Raw genomic sequence first — 25927 nt, forward strand, 5'->3', positions numbered from 1 at the left:
CGGATTTCTCAGCCTTCCATGTATTCCAGCAATTCACATGAGAGAGAGAGAGAGAGAGAGAGAGAGAGAGAGAGAGAGAGAGAGAGAGACGGGGGAGAAGGGAAGGAACGGGGAGGGAGACGCACAGACAAACGTCATGAATTATTATAGCCTACCTTAATTTTATAAATGTGATGGATAAAGGACGAAGCAACACGTCAAATCCCACCTGTTGTCACTGCCACTCTTTGCAATTTGCCTTCTTGGTAAGGACCAAGAACGAAGGATTTCAATCTGCACAGACTTCTTACGAACATAGTAAACCATATAGTTTTTGTGTTCTGAAGCACACAGTTAATCAACAATAAATAATGTCAAATTCTCACCAATACTGCATGACATACATAAAAGGACAAGCAAATTGTCTTGAAAATTGCTAGGTAGATTAATGTTGCAATAGTTAGTAATCTATCTACCAACATCCTTACTCACAAATAAGTCTGTCACGCGATTAGCGCACAAATTACTGCTCAGTGTCCACTTATCAAAACCAGTGGATGCCCTCTCACTTCGAACAGTATCATTACACTTTATTACTTTTTAAAAATTTAGTTATGTGTAATCTAATAAAAAAAATCTGAAATATCGTCTTGCATTTATGGATTTCACCTAGAAGTAATATTTTTCAATTACTTATATTTTTCATCTGATTTTATTTGCATTGCCTTCAGTTACTTTTTATTATCAATATTGTGCAAGTTTAGGTCAAAGCAAACTATCCTTCAGTCTATCTACTGTACGACTACTGAGTATCTACCTACACCTGCCGCCACCAATGTAAGCGTCGGAAAGTTAGCGACGCAAACACAGCTGGTGGCGTGAGGACTTCCAATTACAAGTTCCACCGCTCAGCCAGCACGCCCATGCGGTACTCGGCTACGCGCCTCACAAGTTTAGCCAGATCCTTATGCAAAGCAAATTTGTCCTGGAGCATCTCCCGCATCGTTCAGCCTCCGAGAGTGAGTATGGCCCAAGGTATGGCCTACCTGTGGTAGGTGAGATTATTATCATTATCATTTTTACGGTAAAAATGTACAAGAATGCCCTCCTTGGCCAAATATGGTCATTTGTCTCCTTAGAATTTTTAAATGCGAAATTTGGTCTCTGTTTCCCAACCAACTGTATAAAAACAAATTTTATGTAAGCTAACCTCACTTCAAAACTAACCTAACCTATTCCAACTGTTTGTAGTGCAAAGTGTTGGTTATCAAAAGCATCCATGTCATTTTTAACCGAGCACACGAAAAAAAAAAAAAAAAACAACTATAAACGTAAAGTATAGTGAGTATACCACCACAACATGCAATCATGTCATGCACTGATGACAATAACCAATTTTAAACATTAACCATCATCATTACCAATTGCAGCTCCTTATGTATCCAACTGTTGCCTTTCTCTAGAACAGTGGTTCTCAACTTGTGTTACACAGCAAGGCCTTTCCAGCTGGTGAATAAGCATGTGAGGTTTTTTAGTTAAATGAAATTAATTTCTATATATATATAAAAAAATATAAAAAAAACTTACAAATAATCTGGCATCGATCAGCTGGTGGAGATGAAATTGATGCATCGCTCACATTAAATTCAGTGTTCCTTGTTGTTAGTTCATTTGTATGTTCTACTTGTGAATAAATTGATAATTGCCGGTATTGAGTTTTCTAGAACCAGGTGGTACGCAGGGAGTGTACGGAACCTCCAAGTGGTACTTGCTCAGAAAAAGTTTGAGAACCACTGCTCTAGAACAAGTTAACTTGTGGATGTGGTGTGATAGCAGGATTTTAGGGCAGGGAGACAAAATTAAACTGAGTCTGGGAAACTTCATACATCTAGGGAGAGAAAGGGATACTGTGGAGATAACCTTTGCTTCTGATATGTCAGGTGAAATTAACATTGTAGAATGTTATGCAATATGCATATATCAAATTCCCTAAATTTATATGGAGCCCTTCTGTTCTTATTGTGATGAGTGCCATTTTCTTGATCTTGTCACTAGCATCCTTATGTAACAAAAATTTATCTATTTCAGTAGGTTTAGTTTGGTTAGAATACTAACGGCTAGATCAAGATCAAGAAGGTGGCTGCTATCACAAGAACAGTAGGGCCACATGCTTCTTGGTATATACCAACCTTTTATCATGTATTTTTTTTCTAACTAACTTAACCCAGGGACCCTCTTGAATTCCCTTTGGGTACGGACACACTGCACACAATTTGCTGGGATGGAAAATGGTGGCAGGATGCCTAGTGAGCCACAGGCAAAAACAAAGACATGTTATGTGCTATGAATGACTGGGCTGGATGCAAGTAACATGTACGTTCAAAGGGAACCTGCTGTCTGCATCTGGTATGGTCACATTTGATAACATGTCTTTGGTCTTGCCTCTGACCTGCTACTCTATACCATGCTAACAAATCATGTGCAGTGTGTCCATACCCTTAAGGACACTAATTGTATTGGTGAAAGGGTTTCTCCCACCCTTTCTTTTATCTCTAAAAATATAGAATGCCGTTGAAGCATAACTCAGCTTTTTGTAGAATGTGACAGTCTTTTAGCGATACAGAATGCCACTTAGCAGAAATGTGCAGCATTTGATTCCTTTCTCATTTCAGATGGAAGAAACAAAGAATGAGAAAATTCTTCTGGTCTTTGATTTTGACCACACACTAATTGACAACAACTGTGACACCTATATATACAAGCTTGCCCCTGGTGGAAAAATTCCTGATAGTTTGAAGTCATTATATCGAAAGGATGGATGGACACATTATATGGCAGAAATATTCAAGTATTTGCATGAAAATGGTATCTCCAAGGAAGATATATTCAAGTGTTTAAGTGAAATTCAGCTGACAAATGGAATGGAAAAACTATTAAATAGTGTGCCCAAAGGAAACAGCGAATGCATAATTATATCAGATGCTAATTCTGTTTTCATTGATCATATCCTGAATAATTTTGGTGTGCAGCACCATTTCAGAGAAGTTTTTACAAACCCAGCCAAATTCAATGATGAAGGTTGTCTTACCATAGAAATGTATCACCTTCAAAACTGGTGTACATTGAGCACAAAAAATCTGTGTAAGGGACACATTTTAGCCAACTATATAAAATTACGGGAAAAAGAAAATGTAACCTTTTCAAGTATTGGATATGTGGGTGATGGTGTGAATGACTTTTGCCCAAGCCTGAGACTGCAAGAATGTGACCTGGTATTTCCTCGGCGTGGGTACAGTTTGATGCAGCATATTCCAAAAATGGAGACTGAACAAAATCTTAAAATAAAAGCTGATATCTGTCCGTGGGAGGTAGGCAAAGACATCCTGGATGGAATATTGTCACGTTTTGATAACCTTGGGTCCACAAAGCCTCCTGTGCCAAGGCTTTGCATTCCTTTTGACGATTCATAAGTGAATTGCTGCTTATGTTTAGGAATTTTGTAGATTGATTAAGAAAGGGGTATTTTGTTTATTTTCCTACGACATGCTCTGACTCTTGTTGTAGTTACACAATACATGTGTATGAACTTTACATATCTCATCTGCCCACCTTCCCACAACCTCTAAGGACTGTTAACACTTATTTGATTTCAGTGTTATGTGATGACATCCACAATATCTACTTAACTGTTGTATGTTCTGCTATAATTGCTTTCCGTTTTCTACTGTTGGTTTCACCATCTAAAGGCACTACTTAAGACCATCTTTACTCTACTTCACTTATTCTCTCATCTCTTGTTCTATTTCATGCTTAGAATGTATGTAGGTTTTTGGTCTTGACTTACTGTTCAGGTACATATCTATAAGCTGCTACTATTACTGTAATTCTCCTACCTTGTTGTACCAATATTATTTTGATGCTCATTACTTTTTCTTTAGTTTTATTGTTCTATAGTTCCCCTCTTCATCTACTTTTGTGCATAGCTTTGTGCCTGAATTGGATGTATTATAGTATTGTAAGTTTTCCTAACTTTTCTTTTGTCAACCTACTGTTACCTTCACCATTTTATGTCTTCCTTCTTCTTCAATAATTATGTCCATTATACTTTAATGGAATATAGCTTTAACTTTCCAAAGCATTACACTCAACAATTTTTAATATATCAAGCTGCATTCAACAAGCTGATGCCAATGAAATTACTATATTAATTAGCAGCTTCCTTTACTTTGTAACCTGAAGAAAGTTCCTTTTCCTTAGTTTTGAGATATCATCTTTTATTTTACTACTTTGTTTTACTTTCAATCTGTAAGCAGGCAATTAACTAAGTTTTTAATTCATCCACTCCACTTCTCTTGACTTTTGTTCAGCTTTCATCCATTACTGTGGCTGCAAAGAAATCATTATGCTATATATGAAAAAAAAAAAAAAAATCTAATGCTGGTCAGTTTTTTTTTCTTTTTTTTTTATTATTTTTCACTTGAATGTCATCTTTATTGTTTCTTTTGAGAAACATAAGTAAGGTTCTTTTTTTAATGATATTTTCAAAATGAATAACATTACTATTTTTACTCAATATATTAAGTGAAAATGAAATAGGGGTTATTGCTTTCTACATTAATCTTAATTATCACAAAGGAAAGTGTAATTCAGCTGAGTATACTATTTTTTTTAAATATGTATAAAATTATGTACTTAAAGAGTGATGCTTAAACATTAATATCCCATTCCTAAACTTACCCATAGTAATGTCTTTAGGAACTCATACTATTTCCTGGCTCATACTCTGAGGTGATGAACAGACTGGGTTATGAAAGGCAAATTTCACTGCCTGGATGAAATAGCCTTTGTCACATAGGGATAACTTGCCAAACTGTAAGGTTACCAGTATATGTAACTTATTTATTCAATCTGCTGTATCTAGTTGTTTCAGCTGTGGTCTCCTCACTTACAGTTGAGCTTCCATTTCAGAATGTTGACATGCTTCACACATCATGTTAAGTATAATGTATATATGTAGTACTTATTGTACAGAGGTTTCAGTTTGAATTTGTCATGTCTGGAAGTTTTTTTTTTTTTTTTTTTTTTTTTTTTTTTTTTTTTTTTTCCCTATAATCACCATGGAAAATAGCTAGCATAGTTATCTCTATTGTTATTTATTTAGGAATAAACTGTGTGTCATGTCACATATCAGGAGTTGTTATAACTATATCATTTTTATATCTACAATCCTAAACTATAATTAAAAAACATGTTATCATTTAAAATATGGTCCATATATCCCTCTAATTCTATAACCTTGTAATCCTGTCACTAGTTTTTGAGGTAGTATGTGGTCATAGTGATATCTCTTGGTTATCTTATCACTTAAATTATTATCTTATTATGGTAGGATTGATATGGTCAAACATGACAGTGTACCTTTAAATGGTTGGCTCTTTATTGTAAAAAACTAATTGAAATAATTACTGCTATATATAAAAAGTGAAAACTTACATATAAGCATTGTAGTGACTTAAATATTCTTCATGTAGTGGAACTGATTAATTGACAAAAGTTTTCTTCTTGATAAACTGGATATTATATTGTTCTGAAAGCTATCTTTGGTACAAATATGATACTTAATAAAGAAGTGGCAAAATTTGAATATAAAGAATGTTTAATGACCTGAATATAAAGGAAAAAAGTGGTATGTAAAATATAATAATAATAATAATAATAATAATAATAAATGGAGCTATCTGCTGGATTCACATTTTTTTTTTATTTCAAATTTTTGCATTAGTTTTTCTTTTCATATTTTGGAAAGGGAATCCAACTTTTTATTTTGATAGACAGCAATCAATCCCTTAGTAATATTTGCAGCATCATTGGTCTGTCATAAATTCCATGTTAATATGCTCCACTGGAGCGACCCAGCAGCATGCAGCATGGAAAAAGAAACAAACTAACACTGGTATATGTAAGAAATGGCAGCACACTCATACACACATAGATAGGAGTATAATGAAAAAGATCATAACCCCTATGATAAGACCTAGACTGGAGTATGTAGCAGTAGTATGGTCATCATACAGGCAGAAAGAATCCAAAGGACTGCTACAAAGTTGGTCCCAGAAATAAAGGATCTTCCCTATGAAGAAAAACTGAAGGAAATGGAACTAACAGCTTTGAAGGATAGATGGGAAAGAGAAGACCTAATAATGATTTTTAAGTTAGTAAACTGTATGGAAATGATAGATAGACAAGATCACGAAAAGCCAGTGTCTGAGGAACATTAAGAAGTTCAGTTTTCCACTTAGGACAGTGGACATCTGGAATGCAATGAGTGAAAAGACTGTGGCAGAAGAAAGTGTATATGAATTTAAGGAAAAGTTAGATATATGTAGATATGGAGACAGGTCACTATGAGCCCCCCTCCAACCCTGTAATGTACAACTAGGTAAATACACACACAAACACACACACAGAAGAAAGGAGGTAGAAAGGAGACCTAATAGCATTATACAGAATCCAAGATGGGACAGAGATAATTGATACAGTGATAATGATCTAGTGATAAAGAATGTAGTGATAAAAGAGGACCCTGTAAGAAACTAAAAAGGAGTACATGCAGAAGAGACTTTAAGAAACATAGTTTTCCATATATTATAAGTATAACGGCTGAAAATGAATTTGATAATATGACTGTCTGGGGAAAAAAAAAAAAATCCATGAATTTAAGACAAAGTTGGATGAAAAAATTAACAGAGACAGCACAGTGTAAGGCAAGAGTGGCTTTCAGCATAATTTGAAATATACATTCAAGTTTTGTAGCTGTGACTCACAAACAAAGCATCCCTTAGCTAGAACATACAAACATAAACATTGTCACTAAAAGATAAAAACAAATGAAAACAAGAAGAAAATAGTTTCATGACAAACTTGTTATTCACTAAGTACAAATCTGCATTAAAAGTGAATGGGAAAGGAAAGTTTAGGTAGCATTTCATAGTCTAATAAATCATTCCATCAAATGTTACAAGTGAAAGTTATTTCTGAAAATGTGTTATGTTATGCCTAATTATTTTGTACACTTAAAGATGAAATGATGTCAACACTGTTGGGTAACACAAAGGAGAGGTCTTGATTAGATTTGGTGATAGAGCAAGTCTCATTTTGGGCATCACTGAATAATGATATTTGTTTCCAGTAACCCTAATATTAAAGTTGGTAGAAAGGTGATAAGTAATTTCCATTTTTTTGGTCCTTTTATTCTATTTCTTTGTTCAATTTCTTTCATTCATACCACATTACATACTAAGGAAAGACAATTCATTGAATGAACAGTTATCTGCAACATATATGGTCTTGAATTTATATGAATAATATGCAAGATAAAACTGTGCAGATCAAAGAGCACAAATGAGACTAGATTACAGGAATACACATGTAGAATGCACTTATATAACATGCACATTGAAAGGTAGTGTCAGCCCCTACTTATTATTGGAATAAAGTTGTAAAGCTTAATGTTTACTCACTTTTTTGTTTAACGTCAGTTTTTATGCTAGTAAGCTCCACATATTGTAAAAGAGGTTGCAATTAATACCAATGTAAAGTACGTACGTATTTGTTATGCTATGTAAAATGTTACATGAACACACCTCAAGCCCAAAATGAATTATATGATTAAAGATTGACACATTTACTAATGGACTGTAATTATGTTATGACTCTAATCTATGTATCTATTTAACATCCATCTATCCCTCTCTGATGCCCTGTTTGCCTGATGAGCATTTCATAAGGTGGGAATGGCAGAAGAACCTCCTCTCTAACAAAACACTCTCTGCTTGCTTACCTCTATTCCTACTATAACCTCTTTCTTGTGTGCACTCCTTTACTTTATAAGAAATGGTGATTTAGTAGCAATATGGAATGGCATGAAATATAATAATGATAAATGATAATATATCTGAATTTTCTGAACATATTACTATACCTTATTTTTCTATCTTCATTTATGTAGCTAAAAATCTCTTTAAAACAGTATCTTTATCAAAAGGAAAGCAAGAGCTAACATTGTAGCTGACTATGATATGCTTAAAAATCTGTGAAAGGAGAAAACTCATGAGATCAGTAGCTTTTAACTCTATTGTGTTCATAAATTTAGTGAATACTCATATGATGGTATCTATATTTTTGTTTTTTATGTACAGTTCCTGGTCCATTAAGGCAATGACAATGCCTCTTAATGAAGGACTCTGAACTTACCCTGAGTGTACGCCCTTCCCCCCAGGATTTGAACTCATGCTCTGGTGACCCCTTGGCTCCCACAGTGCACACTGATCCAATGTACCATGGTGGCCCCATATGATGGTATTCATGCAACATTCACTTCGTACTTAGTCAACAAAGGCCTATTCTTTGACAAAACATACACATATACATATAATGTATAATGACAGCTGACTGAGAACTTTGTATCATGAAGTCTCTATAATCTTAAGCTTCAAAATGCTTTTCAGGATAAATCTTTATCCCATGTACATCAACTGTATGCTGTGTTGGCTTACTATCTGACCTCAAGTTATCTTGTCTTGATCAATTGGTCTTGTAATGTAAATAAAAATATCTACTTTAAAATCAGTTTCAATAAAGATTCACTGGAATCAAATTATGAAAGATAGTAATATACTACTTAACCATACTAAATATTATTCTTTGATAGATTCAACAGCATAAAAATCCTAGAGCATACATACAAAATCATAAATAAGTTCTTCATTCACTTGCCTCCTTCAATCTTTCTTGTGCACGTAGGCATTCCTTTGTGTTGCAGCTCGCCTCTTCATGATGTGAGTGACTAAAGGAGGAGACAGGGTACGGAGAAGGATTGCCACATGGTGCAGCACTGGGGCCAGCACCAGCTCCTCACTTCCATTAGTCAAGCACCCTACTATACTGTCAGCAACATATTCTGGACTCATGCCGCCACTTGTCGTTTCGTCCATTTCTGTAAAGACAATTAATACTGACTTAACACTTTTAATCTCTCTCTCTCTCTCTCTCTCTCTCTCTCTTTCACACACACACACACACACACACACACACACACACACATTAATAATGAAAATAATTATAATAATAATCCATCTATATAGCAACCTGACACTCCCACATGGTAGCCCAGACAAAGAACCTCACACTTGCACACACACACACCCCTTCCACACTAAACCATACAATGGCCCTGTTAAGTGCTGGTCTTGTTTTATATGAATAAGTGTAGTAGCCCAATACTGTTGTCTGAACCAAATTAATTAAAGATGAACTTATTACATGCAAGTTGATGAACCAATGATTAGGAAGAGAGCAGTAGAGACTAATAAAATTGTATACTAATTAAAAACTGCACAATTTGGTCTATTTGATAACACAAAGGTCTTCAGATTGTGATATTAAAGCAATTCAGTAATGCATTTCACTGACTTAAGACTCACCTCCATACATTGATCCGTCACCAGTCACTGCATTGACAGACAGATTGGTGGCAATGTATCCTGGACTAATTACTGTCACCTTCACTTTACTTTCAGCTACTTCAGCTCTCAGAGAATCAAAGAACCCTTGAAGAGCATGCTTTGATGCAGTATAACATGATCTGTCAGTAAGGAAGAAATTAGAACACTATTCACAAATTATATGAAGGAAGATAATGCTGAATGTCAAAAATAGGCCGACACATTACACACCTTTAATGTTTTGTTTCATGTTATCACCTGAATAATTTGTCACCTATTTTGTGCGCATAAATACAGTAAATACATAACTAATAGAACAATCATATCAGCAAATACAAAAATATTCCATTTGAGTTATTCATCACATTACCAACACTAACGAAATGCTACACTAAAGTGCATTATCATTCTACAAGTAATGCTTCTTACATAGGCACAACTCTCTGTCTTCTGAATGAAACTGACATTCTAACACTATCATACATATAAAGCCACCTACTAAGTTTGTGGTGACTTACCTATAAGGAATGGCAAGCTTTCCCTGGACACTGCTCACTGCCACTATGTGCCCTGTCTTCCTCTTGAGCATCAATGGAAGAATTGCTGAAGAAGAAATAAATCTCAATAAAGATATGCAGTCAATGATGAAAGAAACATGGCAGCTGATTGAAGAGAAGGGACTGGCATATTATATACTATGTGTGTGTGTGTGTATTTACCTACTTGTATTGTACAGGGTTCGAGCAGGGCTCATAGTGTCCTGTCTACATGTCTCCATTTATCTAATTTTTCCTTAAAGTTATTCACATTATGTGCTATAACAACTTCATTATCCAATGTATTCCACTTTTCCACTGTTCTCTGAGTGTGTGTGTGTGTGTCTGTGTGTGTGCGTGTGAGTGTGAGTGTGTGTGTGTGTGTGTGTGTGTGTGTGTGTGTGTGTGTGTGTGTGTGTGTGTGTATTTACCTAGTTGTAGTTTTACAGGGCCTGGGCTTTATGCTCGTGTGGCCCCGTCTCCATATCTACACTTATCCAGTCTTACTTTAAAAGTATGCACACTCGTTGCAGACACTACTTCTTTATTTAAACTGTTCCACGTCTCAATACATCTTTGCAGGAAACTATATTTTTTAACATCTCTCAGACATCTTCCTTTTCTCAGCTTTTTACAATACGATCTTGTGCTTTGAATGTCATATTCTTCTCTCAGGATCAGTTTCTCATTATCCACTTGGTCCATTCTGTTGATCAATTTATAAACTTGTATCAGATCTCCTCTCTCCCTTCTTTATTCCAGGGTTGGCAGATCCATAGCCTTTAGTCTCTCCTCATATGTCATCCCTTCAAATTCTGGAACCATTCTTGTAGCCATTTTTTGTAGTCTTTCCAACTTTCTTATGTGTTTCTTTTTATGAGGGATCCACACTACTCCTGCATATTCCAATCTGGATCTTATTATAGTACTTATCAATTTCTTCATCATTTCTTTGTCCATGCTACTCCAATATTCCTTAGCAAATTATATGTTTCTCTAAAAATTCTATCAATATGGCTTACTGGTTGATTGTTTTCTTCCATCGTCACTCCTAAGTCCTTTTCCTTTATTACTTTCTCTAGTTCTACTCCATCTCCCATCTTATAGATTCCCATGGGTCATCTTTCACTCTTTCCCATTTCCATGACATGGCTTTTATTCACATTGAATTCCATTCCCAGATCTTATTTAGGTCTTCTTGCAATATTTCACAATCCTCCTTTTGCTTTATAACTCTGCACAGTTTTGTATCATCTGCAAACAGATTTATGTAGCTGTTCACTCCTTCTGGCATGTCACTAATATAAATGAGGAAAAGTATTACGGTGCCAATACTGACCATTGTGGCACTCCGCTTTCTACTGCTCTCCACTTGGACTTCATATCTTTAACTACCATCCTTATTTCTCTCCCCCTCAAATAATTTTCTATCCATCTCAATGTGCTTCCTTTTAAGCCACCCTTCTCCTCTAACTTCCATAGTAATCTTGCATGTGGCACTTTGTCAAACGCCTTTTTTAAATCCAAATAAATACAGTCAACCTATCCCTCTCTCTCTTGTACTCTATCAACTATTCTAGAATAGAAACTCAAGAAATTAGTTACACACGACCGTCTTTTTCTAAAACCAAATTGGCTATTTGATATTAATTTGTTGTCTTCAAGGAACTCGATCCATTGTTTCTTTATTATTCTTTCACACATTTTGCATATTACACTAGTTAAGTGATACCGGTCTGTAATTTAAAGGTTCTTCCTTCCTTCCGCTCTTATATATGGGAACCACCTCAGCTCTTTTCCATTCTACTGGTACTGTTCCATTTTCTATTGAGCATTTTATGATGTTGTATATAGGACTTGCTAGTTCTTCCCTACATTCTTTCAGTATTCTGCCTGAGACTTCATCCGGTCCCATTGCCTTCTCTTCATCCAATTCCTTCATTAACTCTTTTATTTCAAGCTTGGTTACTTTAATCTCTTTCATATAGACTGTCTCTCTATTACCTTGTCGTCTTTCAAATTTGGATTCCTTAGTAAAGACCTCCTGGAATTTATTATTTAATAGTTCTGCCATACTTTTTGGGTCTTCTACTATCCCGTTCTCTCCTTTTAACCTTTCTATTGTTTCATTTTGTGTGTGTGTGTGTGTGTGTGTGTGTGTGTGTGTGTGTGTGTGTGTGTGTGTGTGTGTGTGTGTGTGTGTGTGTGTGTGTGTGTGTGTGTGTGTGTGTGTGTGTGTGTGTGAATAGATGACATGAATGGAGGCAGGGAGTTAGGAAATCACTGAGAGATATCAGTGTGTGTGTGTGTGTGTGTGTGTGTGTGTGTGTGTGTGTGTGAGAGAGAGAGAGAGAGAGAGAGAGAGAGAGAGAGAGAGAGAGAGAGAGAGAGAGAGAGAGAGAGAGAGAGAGAGAGAGAGAGAGAGAGAGAGAGAGAGAGAGAGAGAGAGAGAGAGAGAGAGAGAGAGAGAGAGAAAGGGGGAAAGGGAGATAATGAATATAAGAAATGCTGCCCATAACACAAAAGAAATGAAGATAAAAATCTACAGAAACTCAAAAGGATATTTTGAACACAAGCATTCAATATTTTGTGTTACCAGTGTACTGTAATGAAACTGGAAAGACATTATAGAACTAACCTTTTGTTAATGCCACCTGTCCAAAGAAATTGACCAACATCAATCTTATGTCAACGCTTATGTCAGTTTCTGCAGCTACTCCTCGATAAGAGATGCCAGCATTGTTGATGAGAATATCAACGCGTCCATGGGAGGCAATTATTTCTTCAACTACACCAGGAATGCTGTTCAACTCTTCCAAATCCAACTTAATAATGGTTGGAACATGAAGTTCTGGAGGCTGAAACAGAATTTCTTATTAATGTATGCATCATGGCTACATCAGTATACTTTCATCTTATAAGATCTCATGAATACTATTTAATTCTATTAAAAGCATAATAATTTTATGGGGAGCCAATGCTACACACACACACACACACACACACACACACACACACACACACACACACACATCGTCGATGGCGGAGGTGGTCGCTGAGCTCCAGAGCAATCATCTATAATTCTACAGTTACCTAAGAGTAACCAAGGTGGGAAAGGAGCTGGTAATGTTTGTCCCGTCTCCATATAGTCATGTTAACTGTTGATTAGCAAAATAATGTCCAGTGAAGGTAAATATAAACTGTAGCCTGCGTTTGAGCCATCAGCTGGTTTGTTTACGTCTGCGCAACATGGCGGCCGTGAACTCGAAAGAGGAATCAGACTTCACAGGGTTTCAAGGAATAATGGAGAAGAGCACTTATGTGAAGAAAATTCTGGAGTTAGAAGGTAAAATTGAAAACTGTTTGAAAAGTATGAGGGCCTGGAAACGAGTTATGACAATGTAAAGAGAGACTGTGCCGATATGAAGAAGGAAAATGCAGCACTGAAAGAGGAAGTTAAGCTAATTAAAGTGAATTGCGAAAAATGTGGAGAATCTCTAGGAAAAGTGATGGAGAAGCAGGCTGAATGGAAAAAGTCAGGAAGTGGAAAGAAAGGAGGTAAATTACAAAGTTGCAAGTCTGGAAAAGGAAATCAAAGAGTCAGGGAGAAAACTTTGGGCCTTGCTGAAATTATAGATCAACAGATCATAGAAGAGAAGATAGCTGAGAAAGTGGTGAAGGTTATTAAGTCAAATGAGACATTGGTGAGGGAAACTGTAGACAAAAAGAGATGTGTGGTGATATTTGGTGTGGAGGAGGATAAGACACCGAGTAAAATGGAGAGAGAGAAAACATAAAAAGGTGATAAATAATATCATTAATGTGGTGCAAGAGGAGGAAAAGACCTAGTACAAGAAATAGAGGACTTCCATAGAATTGGAAAGTTCACAAGAGAAGGTATGAGGCCAATAAGAATCAAACTTAAGTCACAAAAGGATGTAGATGAATTGGTGGAGAAGTCATGGAGGCTAGCCCAGCAGGAAACAACAAGGAAGATTTGGTTGAGAAGAGATCTCGGTGAAAAGGAAAGAGAAATGTTAAATGAGTTGAGAAAGGAGGCTTTGAAAAAAATGAAGAGAGGACAGAAGAAGAGAAGAAAGAGTTTTTCTGGAGAATCTTGGATATGAGACTGAGGAAGTGGTTCATAACCCAGAAAAGTACAGCAAGAAAGGACTAAAGAAACTTACATATGAGCGAAATGTAATGTATTCCAACATAAATGGAGTGATATCGGGATTTTAGAACTCAACGATTACTTGAGGGACAAGAACCCAGATATTGTGGGTCTTACTGAAACAAAACTGAGAGAGGGAGAAGACCTGATGAAGGTTGGAGAAGGAAATATAACGTTTGGAAAAGAAATAGAGTAGGTAAGATGGGAGGAGGAGTGATGTTGCTGGTTAAAAAGATATAAAGGTGGATCAAGTGAAAAAGGTATGGGAAAGGCAGAAGTGCTAAAGATCAGAGCAGAAACTAATGAAGGAAAAAGAGGCACTACATAGTGGTGTACGTACCACCTAAGACAAATGCATGGTCAGTACAGGAATATGAAGAAATGATAAGTGATACAGGAACATGTCTGGAAGAAATGTTGGGTGGCTGTGAACGAACTATAATGATGGGAGATTTTAATTGTAAAGAGGTGTGTTGGGAGGACTGGTCAATGGAAGGATCAGAGACAACATGGGAAATACACTATTGACACTGGCAATGGAAAATGTGTTAACTCAGTGGGTCAAAGAAGATACTAGGTTTGGAGGAGAGGGAGCATCGTCAAGACTGGACTTGGTCTTTAGTACAGAGCCAATGGTCATTGAGGAGATGAGGGTGGAGTGCCCTTTAGCAAAGAGTGATCATGCAGTTTTGGAGTTCAAGGTGATAGACGAAGAGAAATCTAGAAGAAATGAAGAATATAAAGTGGGAAGATGGAATTATGCCAAGACAGATTTTGGAAACCTAAAGAAATTCTTTCAAGAGACAAATTGGATGAAATTCAAGAGTGCTAAGGAGCAAATGAAAAGTGGAAGGAATTTATAAAAATATACAAAGAAGGTGAGAAAAATTTGTACCAATAAGACAACATAGAGAAGTTGGAAAGCAGGACTGGTTTAACGATAGATGTGAAAAGGCTAGAACAAGAAAAGAGGATGCATGGAAGAGGTGGAGAAGGAAAAGACGGATTAAGCAGTGGGAAAGTTACAAAAGAGCAAGAAATGAATATGTGTTGATTAGAAGAGAAGAAAGAAAGAAACAAGAAAAGGATATAATTGATAAATGTAAAGACCAACCAAGGCTTTTTACAGACATGTGAACAACAACATCAAAAATAGAGAAAGTATTGAAAGTTTAGAAGTAAATGGAGTATACAGTGAAGATCCCAGGAAATGGCAGAGGCTATGAATGGATGCTTTCGGAAGGTATTCACAAAGGAGACTGCTTTTGACAAACCACTGGTAATGGAACAGAAAGGGATTATGAAGGAGTTTCAAGTAACTGTGGAGGAGATCAAGAACATGATGGGGAGTTTAGAAGTGAGAAAAGCTGTGGGACCTGATGGGGTATCAGGATGGATTTTAAGAGAATGCAGGAGCAATTGGCAGAAAAAGTTTGTGAAGTAATTGATGCCTCATTAAGGGAAGGTGTAGTGCCCCAAGACTGGAAAAGAGCTAACATTGTCCCAATCTATAAATCAGGTAACAAGAGAGACCCATTGAACTATAGACCAGTGTCACTTACAAGTGTGGTAGCTAAGATGTGTGAGAGGGTGGTGAAGAATAGATGGACAGACTTCTTGGAGAAAATGACATACTTTGTGAGTGTCAATTTGGTTTTAGAAAGGGCGTTCATGCACGACAAACCTGATATGTTACTATTCGAGGGTGATAGATGTAATACAGGAAAGAGATGGTTGGGCTGATGGAATATATCTGGATTTAAAAAAGGCCTTTGATAAGGTACCACACCAGAGACTGATCTGGAAACTTGAAATGGTAGGAGGAGTGCATGGCAGTTTACTAAAATGGATGGAAGACTTTTGGTAGGAAGAGAAATGAGAACAATAATTAAGGACAGACCATCAGAATGGGGATTGGTGGAGAGTGGAGTTCCACAGGGATCAGTGTTGGCACCAGTAATGTTCGCAGTCTACATAAATGACATGGTGGATGGGGTGTCCAGTTATGTGAGCCTATTTGCAGACGATGCAAAATTGTTAAGAAAAGTGAGATGTGACAAAGATTGCGAACTACTCCAGGAAGACTTGGACAGAATATGGAAATGGAGCTGTACATGGCAAATGGAGTTCAACACGACAAAATGCAAGAAAATAGAGTTTGGCAAGAGTGAAAGAAGAATCAGGAGTATGTACAAGATAGGAAATGAAGACATAAAACCAGTCATGAAGAAAAAGACCTTGGGGTGACAATTACCAATGACCTATCGCCAGAGAGACATATAAACAAAATAATTGGAGAAGTATTGAACTTATTGAGGAACATAAGAGTGGCGTTCGTATATCTAGATGAAGAAATGATGAAGAAAATAATTACTGCAATGATAAGACCGAGGCTTGAATATGCAACAATACAGTGGGCTCGAACTTAAAGAAACACATAAGGAAACTAGAGAAAGTACAGAGGGCTGCAACGAAAATGGTGCCTGACTTAAGAGATTTGACTTATGAAGACAGACTGAAAAGAATGCAACTTCCAACCCTGGAAAACAGAAGAGAAAGGGGAGACCTGATAGCAATATACAGAGTGATGATTGGCATGGAAAAATGGATAGGGAAGATCTGTGTATGTGGAATGGAAGAATGTCGAGAGGGCATGGGAAAAACTAAAATGGCCACTTATAGGAGAGATGTGAAAAATATAGCTTCCCTCATAGAAGGGTGGAAGCATGGAATAGTTTAGACATGGAAGTGGTCAACGCAAGGAATATTCATGATTTTAAGAAAAAGCTGGACATTAATAGATATGGAGACGGGACAACACGAGCATAGCTCTTTTCCCGTATGTTACAATTAGGTAAATAGGTAAATACACACACACACACACACACACACACACCACATAGTGTAGTGGTTAGCACACAGCTCACAACTAAGACCTGCATTTAAGTTCTGGGCACGGCAAGGCAAATGTGTGACCCCCTTAATGTGTAGCCTCTGTTCACCTAGCAACAACTAGGTACAGGATGTAATTTGAGGGCTTAAGGCTGTGCTGTCTCGGTGTGTGGTGCGTAGTGTGGTCTCAGTCCTACCTGGAGATCAGTCTGTGAGCTCTTGGCTTGTTCTGTAGGGTAAAAGCTGGCTGGATGGTGAATTACACACACACACACACACACACACACACACACACACACACACACACACACACACACACACACACACACACACACACACACACACACACACACACACACACTCTCCTTTGCTCTATCCTTAATCTCCATAAATGTTCCCAGCTAATCATAGCAAAGTTTATAAGCATTTGAATGAAGTACAAGGAAAGGCATGTCAGGAAAGCAAATAACTTCAGATTGATGTATCAATTTTACAGTATACATATATGACATGGAAACAAGATGCTGGGATGTGTGGCTTACTAAATTTTACAGGACAAGTGTGTCAGCAGCAGGAAGGTATGAAATTATAATGGAAGAAGATATAATAAAGGAGAAGAGAGTTTTTTTTTTTTTTTTTTTTTTTACGTAGGGAAGAGGGCCAGCCAAGAGCAAAAAGAAAAAAAAGAAAATTAGAAAAAGGCCCACTTGAGCGCTGGCTCTCCAAAGACTTTAAAAAGTGCCAAAACCGTCAGCCAGAATTAGGGGAGCAAATGCCTCGATACCTCCCTCTTAAAAGAAGACAAGTTGTAGGAATTCGGAAATACAGATGCAGGGAGGGAGTTCCAGAGTTTACCAGTGAAAGGGATGAATGATTGAGCGTACTGGTTAACTCTTGCATTAGAGAGTTGGACAGAATAGGGATGAGAGGAAGAAGAAAGCCTTGTGCAGCGTGGCCGCAGGAGGAGGGGAGGCATGCAGTTAGCAAGATCAGTAGAATAGTTACCATGAAAATAGCGATAAAATATAGAAAGGGATGCAACATTTCGGCGGTGAGAAAGAGACTGAAAACAGTTAGTCAGAGGAGGAGAGTTGATGAGACGAAGAGCTTTTGATTCCACCCTATCAAGCAAAGCTGTGTGACTGGAACCCCCAAACATGCGAAGAGTACTCCATACAGGGACGGATAAGGCCCTTATACAGAGTAAGCAGTTGGAAGGGCGAGAAAAACTGTCGGAGACGCCTCAGAACACCTAACTTCATAGAAGCTGTTTTAGCAAGAGATGAGATGTGAAGTTTCCAGTTAAGATTATGAGCAAAGGACAGACCGAGGATATTCATTGTGGAAGAGGGAGACAGTTGAGTGTCATTGAAGAAGAGGGATAGTTGTCTGGAAGGTTGTGTCGAGTTGATAGATGGAGGAATTGAGTTTTGAGGCATTGAAAACTACTAGATTTTCTCTGCCCCAATCGGAAATCTTAGAAAGATCGGAAGTCAGGCGTTCCGTGGCGTCCCGCGTGATCTGTTGATTTCCTGAAGGGTTGGACGTCTCTGAAAGAACGTGGAAAGATGTAGGTGGTATCATCAGCGTAGGAGTGGATAGGGCAAGAAGTTTGGTTAAGAAGGTCATTAATGAATAATAGAAAGAGAGTGGGTGACAGGACAGAACCCTGAGGAACACCACTATTAATAGGTTTAGGAGAAGAACAGTAGCCGTCTACCACAGCAGCAATAGAGCGGTCGGAAAGGAAACTTGAGATAAAGTTGCAGAGAGAAGGATAGAAGCCGTAGGAGGGCAGTTTTGAAATCAAAGCTTTATGCCAGACTCTATCAAAAGCTTTTGATATGTCTAACGCAACAGCAAAAGTTTCACCGAAATCTCTAAAGAGGATGACCAAGACTCAGTAAGGAAAGCCAGAAGATCACCAGTAGAGCGACCTTGACGGAAGCCATACTGGCGATCAGACAGAAGATTGTGAAGTGACAGATGTTTGAGAATCTTCCTATTCAGGATAGATTCAAAACTTTAGACAAGCAAGAGATTAAAGCTATAGGACGGTAGTTTGAGGGGTTAGAACGGTCACCCTTTTTAGGAACAGGCTGAATGTAGGCGAACTTCCAGCAGGAAGGAAAGGTAGAAGTCGATAGACAAAGTTGGAAGAGTTTGGCCAGGCAAGGTGCAAGCACAGAAGCACAGTTTTTGAGAACAATAGGAGGGACCCCATCAGGTCCATAAGCCTTCCGAGGGTTTAGGCCAGCAAGGGCATGGAAAACATCATTACGAAGAATTTTGATTGTAGACATGAAATAGTCAGAGGGAGGAGGAGAGGAGGACAAGCCCAGAATCGTCCAAGGTGGAGTTGTGAGCAAAGGTTTGAGAAAAGAGTTCAGCTTTAGAGACAGAAGAGATGGCAGTGGTGCCATCAGGATGAAATAAAGGAGGAAAGATGAAGAAGTGAAGTTATTTGAGATGTTTTTGGCTAGATGCCAGAAGTCACGAGGAGAGTTTGAGTTTGAAAGATTTTGACATTTCCTATTTATGAAAGAGTGTTTGGCAAGTTGAAGAACAGACTTGGCATGATTCCGGGCAGAGATATAAAGTGCATGAGATTCAGGAGATGGAAGGCTCAAGTACCTTTTGTGGGCAACCTCTCTATCATGTATAGCACGAGAACAGGCTGAGTTAAACCAAGGTTTAGAAGGTTTAGGTTGAGAAAAGAATGAGGAATGTACGCCTCCATGCCAGATACTAACACCTCTGTTATGCGTTCAGCACAAAGAGATGGGTCTCTGACACGGAAGCAATAATCATTCCAGGAAAATCAGCATAATACCTCCTCAGGTCCCCCAACTGGCAGAGGCAAAACGCCAGAGGCACCTTCGCTTTGGGGATCCTGCGGAGGATTGGAAAAATAGGACAAGATACAGAAATGAGATTGTGATCGGAGGAGCCCAACGGAGATGAAAGGGTGACAGCATAAGCAGAAGGGTTAGAGGTGAGGAAGAGATCAAGAATGTTGGGCGTGTCTCCAAGACGGTCAGGAATACGAGTAGGGTGTTGCACCAGTTGCTCTAGGTCATGGAGGATAGCAAAGTTGAAGGCTAGTTCACCAGGGTGGTCAGTGAAGGAGAGGAAAGCCAAAGCTGGTGGTGAACATTGAAATCTCCAAGAATGGAAATCTCAGCGAAAGGGTAGAGGGACAGAATGTGCTCCACTTTAGAAGTTAAGTAGTCGAAGAAATTACTATAGTCAGAAGAGTTAGGGAGAGATAAACAGCACAGATGAATTTAGTTTGAGAGTGACTGTTAAGTCGTAGCCAGATGGTGGAAAATTCGGAAGACTCAAGAGCGTGGGCACGAGAGCAAGTTAAGTCGTTGCGTACATAGACGCAACATCCAGCTTTGGAATGAAAATGAGAATAGAGAAAGTAGGAGGGAACAGAGAAGGGGCTACTGTCAGTTGCCTCAGACAGCTGTGTTTCGGTGAGGAAAAGAAGATGAGGTTTAGTAGAGGAGAGGTGGTGTTCCACAGATTGAAAATTAGATCTAAGACCGCGAATGTTGCAGAAGTTAATGTAGAAAAAGTTGAGGGAGGTGTCAAGGCATTTGTGGTCTTCAACAGGAGAGGTGTCCGACCTGGGGACATTTTTGGTCCCCTCCCCAGAGGGGGACTCTGAGGCGTTGTTTATTTTGGGTCCCATTTTTCTTTTAAATTTTTATTTGGAGTGAAGGGTGTATGTGTGGTAAGTGCATGTAGTTTTGTGTGAAGAAGGAGAGCTGTCTTTAGAGAGTAGGCTGTGACTACCCCCTTGAGTTGTGAGACACAAAGGGAAACATTCAACGAAATCACAACTAGCTTTAATGGAAGGTTCACAGCACCTCCTGAACTAGTGCTATTAGATCTCACTGGGAGTAAGTTATTGTTTCAGTAGCTGGCTACTACCTCCTCCCGTATCTGAGATGAGTGTTATGAAAATGTATACTAGTATGAAGAAAACTAAGTGCTTTGGTGCTTTTTATCCATTCCACATACATTTTGCAAGCAAACTAAAACCAGTCTTACAAAAGTAAACCAACAGCTTTATTACTTATGCTAAAAGTGACTCACTTTGTACGTCTTCAGAAGAGTCTCTTTGATGTTTTCTAACTTTTCTGTATTGCGTGCAGCTAAAATCAGACGAACACCACACTTGTACAATGCATGTGCAAGAGCCTCGCCCAATCCAGAACTAGCACCAGTGATTAGTACAACCTGGAAATATAAATGTAAACATAAACATACATACTACTTACTGATACAATTTAAATATGTATCAGTGGCTATAAATACAGTAGGTGAAGTAAAATTACATTTCGTCTGTTGACAGTACAGGTATTTCAGTTTATGTGAAGGTTATGTTCCTGAAAGAATCACGTAATGTAAAAATCGCAAAGAGTGAACATGATTAATGAACCAAACTGTACAGTACACACCAAGTCTGGATCATTACATTCAGCTGACATTCTTATCTACCTTTAGAAACCACATGTTCAATCCTTCTCCCGTGATGTCACAATGTAAACAAAACTGCTAGCAGTTGGACAAGAACAATGTGTCAGTCTTGTTTTGCTGGTACCTCTAGCATTACCACAGGCATATTGACACATGTGAACACAACTTAAGTTAAAGAATATGAGTTGTGGGATATGTATGATAAGTTGAGTAAGGTACTGAGAGAGGAGAGTGGAAGAAGTGTGAAACATTTGAAACATCTTTATTATCTTATATAGATACATATAGTAATTACAAAATAGTCATTATAATTTTAGGGAGCCCATTTAAAGCCAAGCTTTTTGAGCATTGCACAAAGGGACAGTGTGTTGGCTGGGGAAACACCTGGTGACACCTGGTAGCTGTATCATGAAACTAAACCATCTGCACAACTTGATTTTCTTGACAATATATTATTGTAAACAATCCATGTAATTTGAAAAAAATGACCAGGTTCTTTACTTCGTGTAATTTCAAAGTCACATAATCTAAACACACATAAATCAAGAAATACCTGTACATTAATATGAATTTAATTATCTGCAATCTAATAATTTGTCCTTTTCTATGTTTACTTGAAATGGTTACTTAACTGACCTGTTAGAACAAATGAACCAAGCTTCACAGACATAAGTTTACTAATCACAACCTTCAACTGATAGAGCATGTAATATGAGTACATAAAAAATATGGTGAATTTTAGTTATTTCATTATGTTACATATCTTCTAATACTAACCTTCCCACACAAAACTTTTTTACTTGAAAAAGTTCGTGATATCATGACATGCAAAGTTCGATATGCAACTCTTGCAGCAAGGACAGGACCCATGACTGTCATGGTTAACCAACCTGAAAAAAAGAAAATTTACATATATATATATATATATATATATATATATATATATATATATATATATATATATATATATATATATATATAAACAAATAAATGAATAAAGTATCAAGATCAGATAAGAAAATAAAAAAAAGGTATGAGAGGTAGATGGGGTTGTACTTAGTTCATGCTACCTTGCACTTCTACTATCAAACACTTCATAACACATGTCATCTGGGTACAAAATGCAATAATAGAGTTTGTTAGTAAGAATAAGTGTATATAAATAGAACAGTTTTGTTCTGCCAGCAATCTACTGTATATACCAGGATTCTTCAAAGTATACTGTATAACAAGGATTCCTCAAAGTATGGGTCAGAACCACAACTGGGTCACAAGGTCTTGTTCTGTGGTTTGCCACATCAGAAACAAATATATCAACATTAAATACAAAATAAGTAGTGTGTGTAACTTGTAATTCACACACCAATGCTTGTCTGCTGGTCAACAAGCCAGCTGTTATTCTACAGAAGGAGCTCAGCTTATAGTGACCGATCTATAGGTAGGACTGAGACCACTTGCACACAACATACTGGTGCAGTGAGGGCACATACCCTTGTGTTAGATTCCATACCTACTACTTGCTGCTTGATGAACAAGGTCTACACATTACGAGGCTCATCTGTTTGCTTTGCCACACCTGGGAGTCAAACCCAGGCTGTCTCTGTGGTGAGCTGAAGGTACTGACCACTACACAACATTGTGTGTGTAATTACATAGTTGTATTTACTTGGCTGTGACATGCGGGAGAGGAGCTAAGCTTGTACTGTCCTATCTACATAACTGTTTTTATCTGGCTTTTCCTTGAATTTATGATTATTTCTAACACACACCTCTTCCTTCATTTCATTCCATGCCTCAAGGCTTCTATGTGAGAGGTTAAACTTCTCTATGTCCCTTTGGCTAATAGTTACTTTTAGATTATTTTTCCATGTCCCTTTGTTTCTCTTTCATTCATTACAAACAGATCTTCCGTATCTACTTTTCCCATCCCAATCAGTAATTTGAAAAGTGCAATCATTTAATTTCTCTTGTCTCCTCTCCAGGGTAGGTGATGCATGCTAGCTGCTCTCTATTTGTATGGAAGATCTTACAATTCTGATATCATTTTGGTTGTTGCTCTCTGCACACACTCCAACTTTCTTATGAGCCTTTTTTTCATGTGGTGACCAAATTATTGTGGTAATTATTTTCCTCATCATTACTTCATCCAAATAAACAGAGGCAACTCATATATTTGTTAGTAAGTTGAGTTTCACATATTATCTTGTTAAGTACCGGTAACATGTTTTCCGGTGATTATTCCTCAGAAATATCCCTCCAAATTTTTTTTCTTCTCTATTGCCATCTTTACTGTTTCATTCCCCCATCTTATAGTTAGGAATGGGCTGTCAATGAAATATATAAAATCAAACTTGGGCATGATGAAAAAAAAATTTGAAAAATGCTATAAGTAAATCTCAGCCTGATTTACACATATATGCATATGATTATAAGAAAGATTTAGTAATAAACTTATTAACTTTGTGAAATTCCATGTAAGAAAAGAAAAGAAAAGAAGAAAAATAAAAAGAAGACATACCAAGAATCCATGGCAGAGAATTCCATGATGCTAGACTGCACGTATTCTTGATGGCTCTACACAAATGAATGACTAAGCTGGGCCATCCATCTGTAGCAACTTTATCATTAGCCATGGTAAACTTCTCCCTGGTTTTGGTACATTCTGTCTGTAGAAATAATAAAATCATTACTCATAAAAGTACAACACTTTTAATTTGCAATCTTAATTCAGAGTTCCCTCCCAAGTTATTTCCTAAAAAGGAAAAATAAATAAACAATTAATCAACTGAAAACTAATAATCTATTTTATAAACTGACCACATCACATATAGGTTTGTAGTATGATGATAAGGGATATTTGAGTTACAAGGTGACTGTAATATACTATAATTTTCCTACTAAGTTCTGATATACCTAAATCTTCATGTCCTCTAAATCAGTGCTGTCCAAACTGGGGTCTGTGTAACCATGGGGGACCAAGGATATGCAGCAAAAACCATCTTGGTATGTGAAAAAATGTAATGGTAGAAGGTAATAAAGGGTACAATAAGAAAAAATGTTAGGACAGCAAAAAATAAAAACATCCCTCACAGTGAAAGTGATGCACATCTAAAAATAGAAGTAAAAACAAGGGTAGCAACATTACAGAATGCATGTAATAAGCCTAATTCCCTCGTAGCGTCTGGTGGCTCACTGCTCTGTAATTCCCTTTGGTTTTAATAGGTTATCTCTTGAAGATACCTTATCATTGTTTGTCAACACTGATTTGTATGCTCACACCACATTATTAGTGTACTGAGGAAGACACTTGCAACACATCTCCCTTGATTTATCCTATAGATTTAGCTTTGTTACTTTCAGTGTCTTATACAATATAATGGACTCTCTTTGTTCTTTAAGGGTAGGTAATGATACTCAGAATATAAAAAAGCTAATTTCTTGCCTTAATGAGGGTCTTCTCCCTCATCTGTCAAAGTTGCATCCTCTAATAACCAAAATATACTAAAAACCGACGAGAGAGAAAAACAAACTGGTGGTAGGGTAATTTCAGAGCATCCAATACGTCAGAAGTATTTCAAACTAACCACCATCATTACAGACTTCAATGTATGGCCTATCAATACCTGGGCTGACATACTTTATGTCTACGTGTGGCAAATGACCGCAGGACACAAGAGACCAAGGAATTATGCACAAATAATACTCGTACATCCTTACCAGCACTTGGTACAGCAGTCACGAGTCACGGTGGCCACATCACCCACCCACGGGACTTAATACAATGCCATTTGTCAACACTTCATCTGGATGCAAGGAAACACAGCTGTAGTGGATCTATTGCCGAACCAATTACTACAGATTTCCTATTGTCTGTGTGTAAAGATAGCTGACGTCAGCACCTTCACATTCACGGGGTTTGTTTTGGTGTATCAGCTGACCGTGAGCTCGGGGCGTATTATTTTTTATTTATTTTTTTATTTATTTTTTTTTCATACAAAATCCTCAGATCTCGAGGACAATATAAGAGAAATGTGAGAAAAATACATATATAAGTAAGGGTATTAGTGTTTTTGCTGACCTATTTACTGAGTGTTTTGCGTATACTTATACGATGGCGAACGTCATGCTTTAACAATCTCAGAGTTCCTGTTCAGCCTCCTGCCATCACAATCCATATTAAGTCTTGATAAGTGGTGGCCGGAATCACAAATCCGCCGAGGAGCCGCTAGAATACTTGCCCTTCGAATTCGTACTAACTAAAAGAGAATGTGAGATATAAACTTTTATGATGCATCTGTATTGGCGAGGGATATCTACTTGAATATCAATATGAGAAAGTACTCACATGCTGC

The 25927-nt window shown here is 37.5% G+C and overlaps 2 protein-coding genes across 5 annotated transcripts; one reads left to right on the top strand and one right to left on the bottom strand.

The window, feature by feature from the left end:
* The first annotated feature begins 768 nt into the window (after nt 1–768).
* Nucleotides 769–5623, top strand: LOC123520652 (probable phosphatase phospho2). Of its 2 annotated transcripts, none has more exons than XM_045283141.1 (2): nt 769–998; nt 2652–5623. In XM_045283141.1, exons 1-2 carry the CDS (start codon nt 903–905, stop codon nt 3447–3449), a joined length of 894 nt encoding a protein of 297 aa, XP_045139076.1. In that variant the 5' UTR covers nt 769–902; the 3' UTR covers nt 3450–5623. The 2 variants fall into 2 exon arrangements, with proteins under 2 accessions (XP_045139076.1, XP_045139077.1); XM_045283142.1 differs by having other exon boundaries at nt 822–1014.
* A 1951-nt stretch (nt 5624–7574) lies between these two features.
* LOC123520651 (dehydrogenase/reductase SDR family protein 7-like) lies at nt 7575–25801 on the bottom strand. Of its 3 annotated transcripts, none has more exons than XM_045283140.1 (8): nt 25654–25801; nt 24094–24241; nt 22353–22465; nt 21192–21335; nt 12657–12876; nt 10001–10085; nt 9462–9622; nt 7575–8974 (listed from the first exon to the last, which is right to left on the bottom strand). In XM_045283140.1, the coding sequence occupies exons 2-8, from the start codon at nt 24206–24208 to the stop codon at nt 8760–8762; spliced, it is 1053 nt and encodes a 350-aa protein (XP_045139075.1). In that variant the 5' UTR covers nt 24209–24241; nt 25654–25801; the 3' UTR covers nt 7575–8759. The 3 variants fall into 3 exon arrangements, with proteins under 3 accessions (XP_045139075.1, XP_045139074.1, XP_045139073.1); XM_045283139.1 differs by lacking the exon at nt 25654–25801 and adding an exon at nt 25293–25523; XM_045283138.1 differs by lacking the exon at nt 25654–25801 and adding an exon at nt 24721–24802.
* Nucleotides 25802–25927: the final 126 nt, after the last annotated feature.

Source organism: Portunus trituberculatus, chromosome 47 (genome assembly GCF_017591435.1).
Source record: "Portunus trituberculatus isolate SZX2019 chromosome 47, ASM1759143v1, whole genome shotgun sequence".
Classification (NCBI taxonomy): domain Eukaryota; kingdom Metazoa; phylum Arthropoda; class Malacostraca; order Decapoda; family Portunidae; genus Portunus; species Portunus trituberculatus.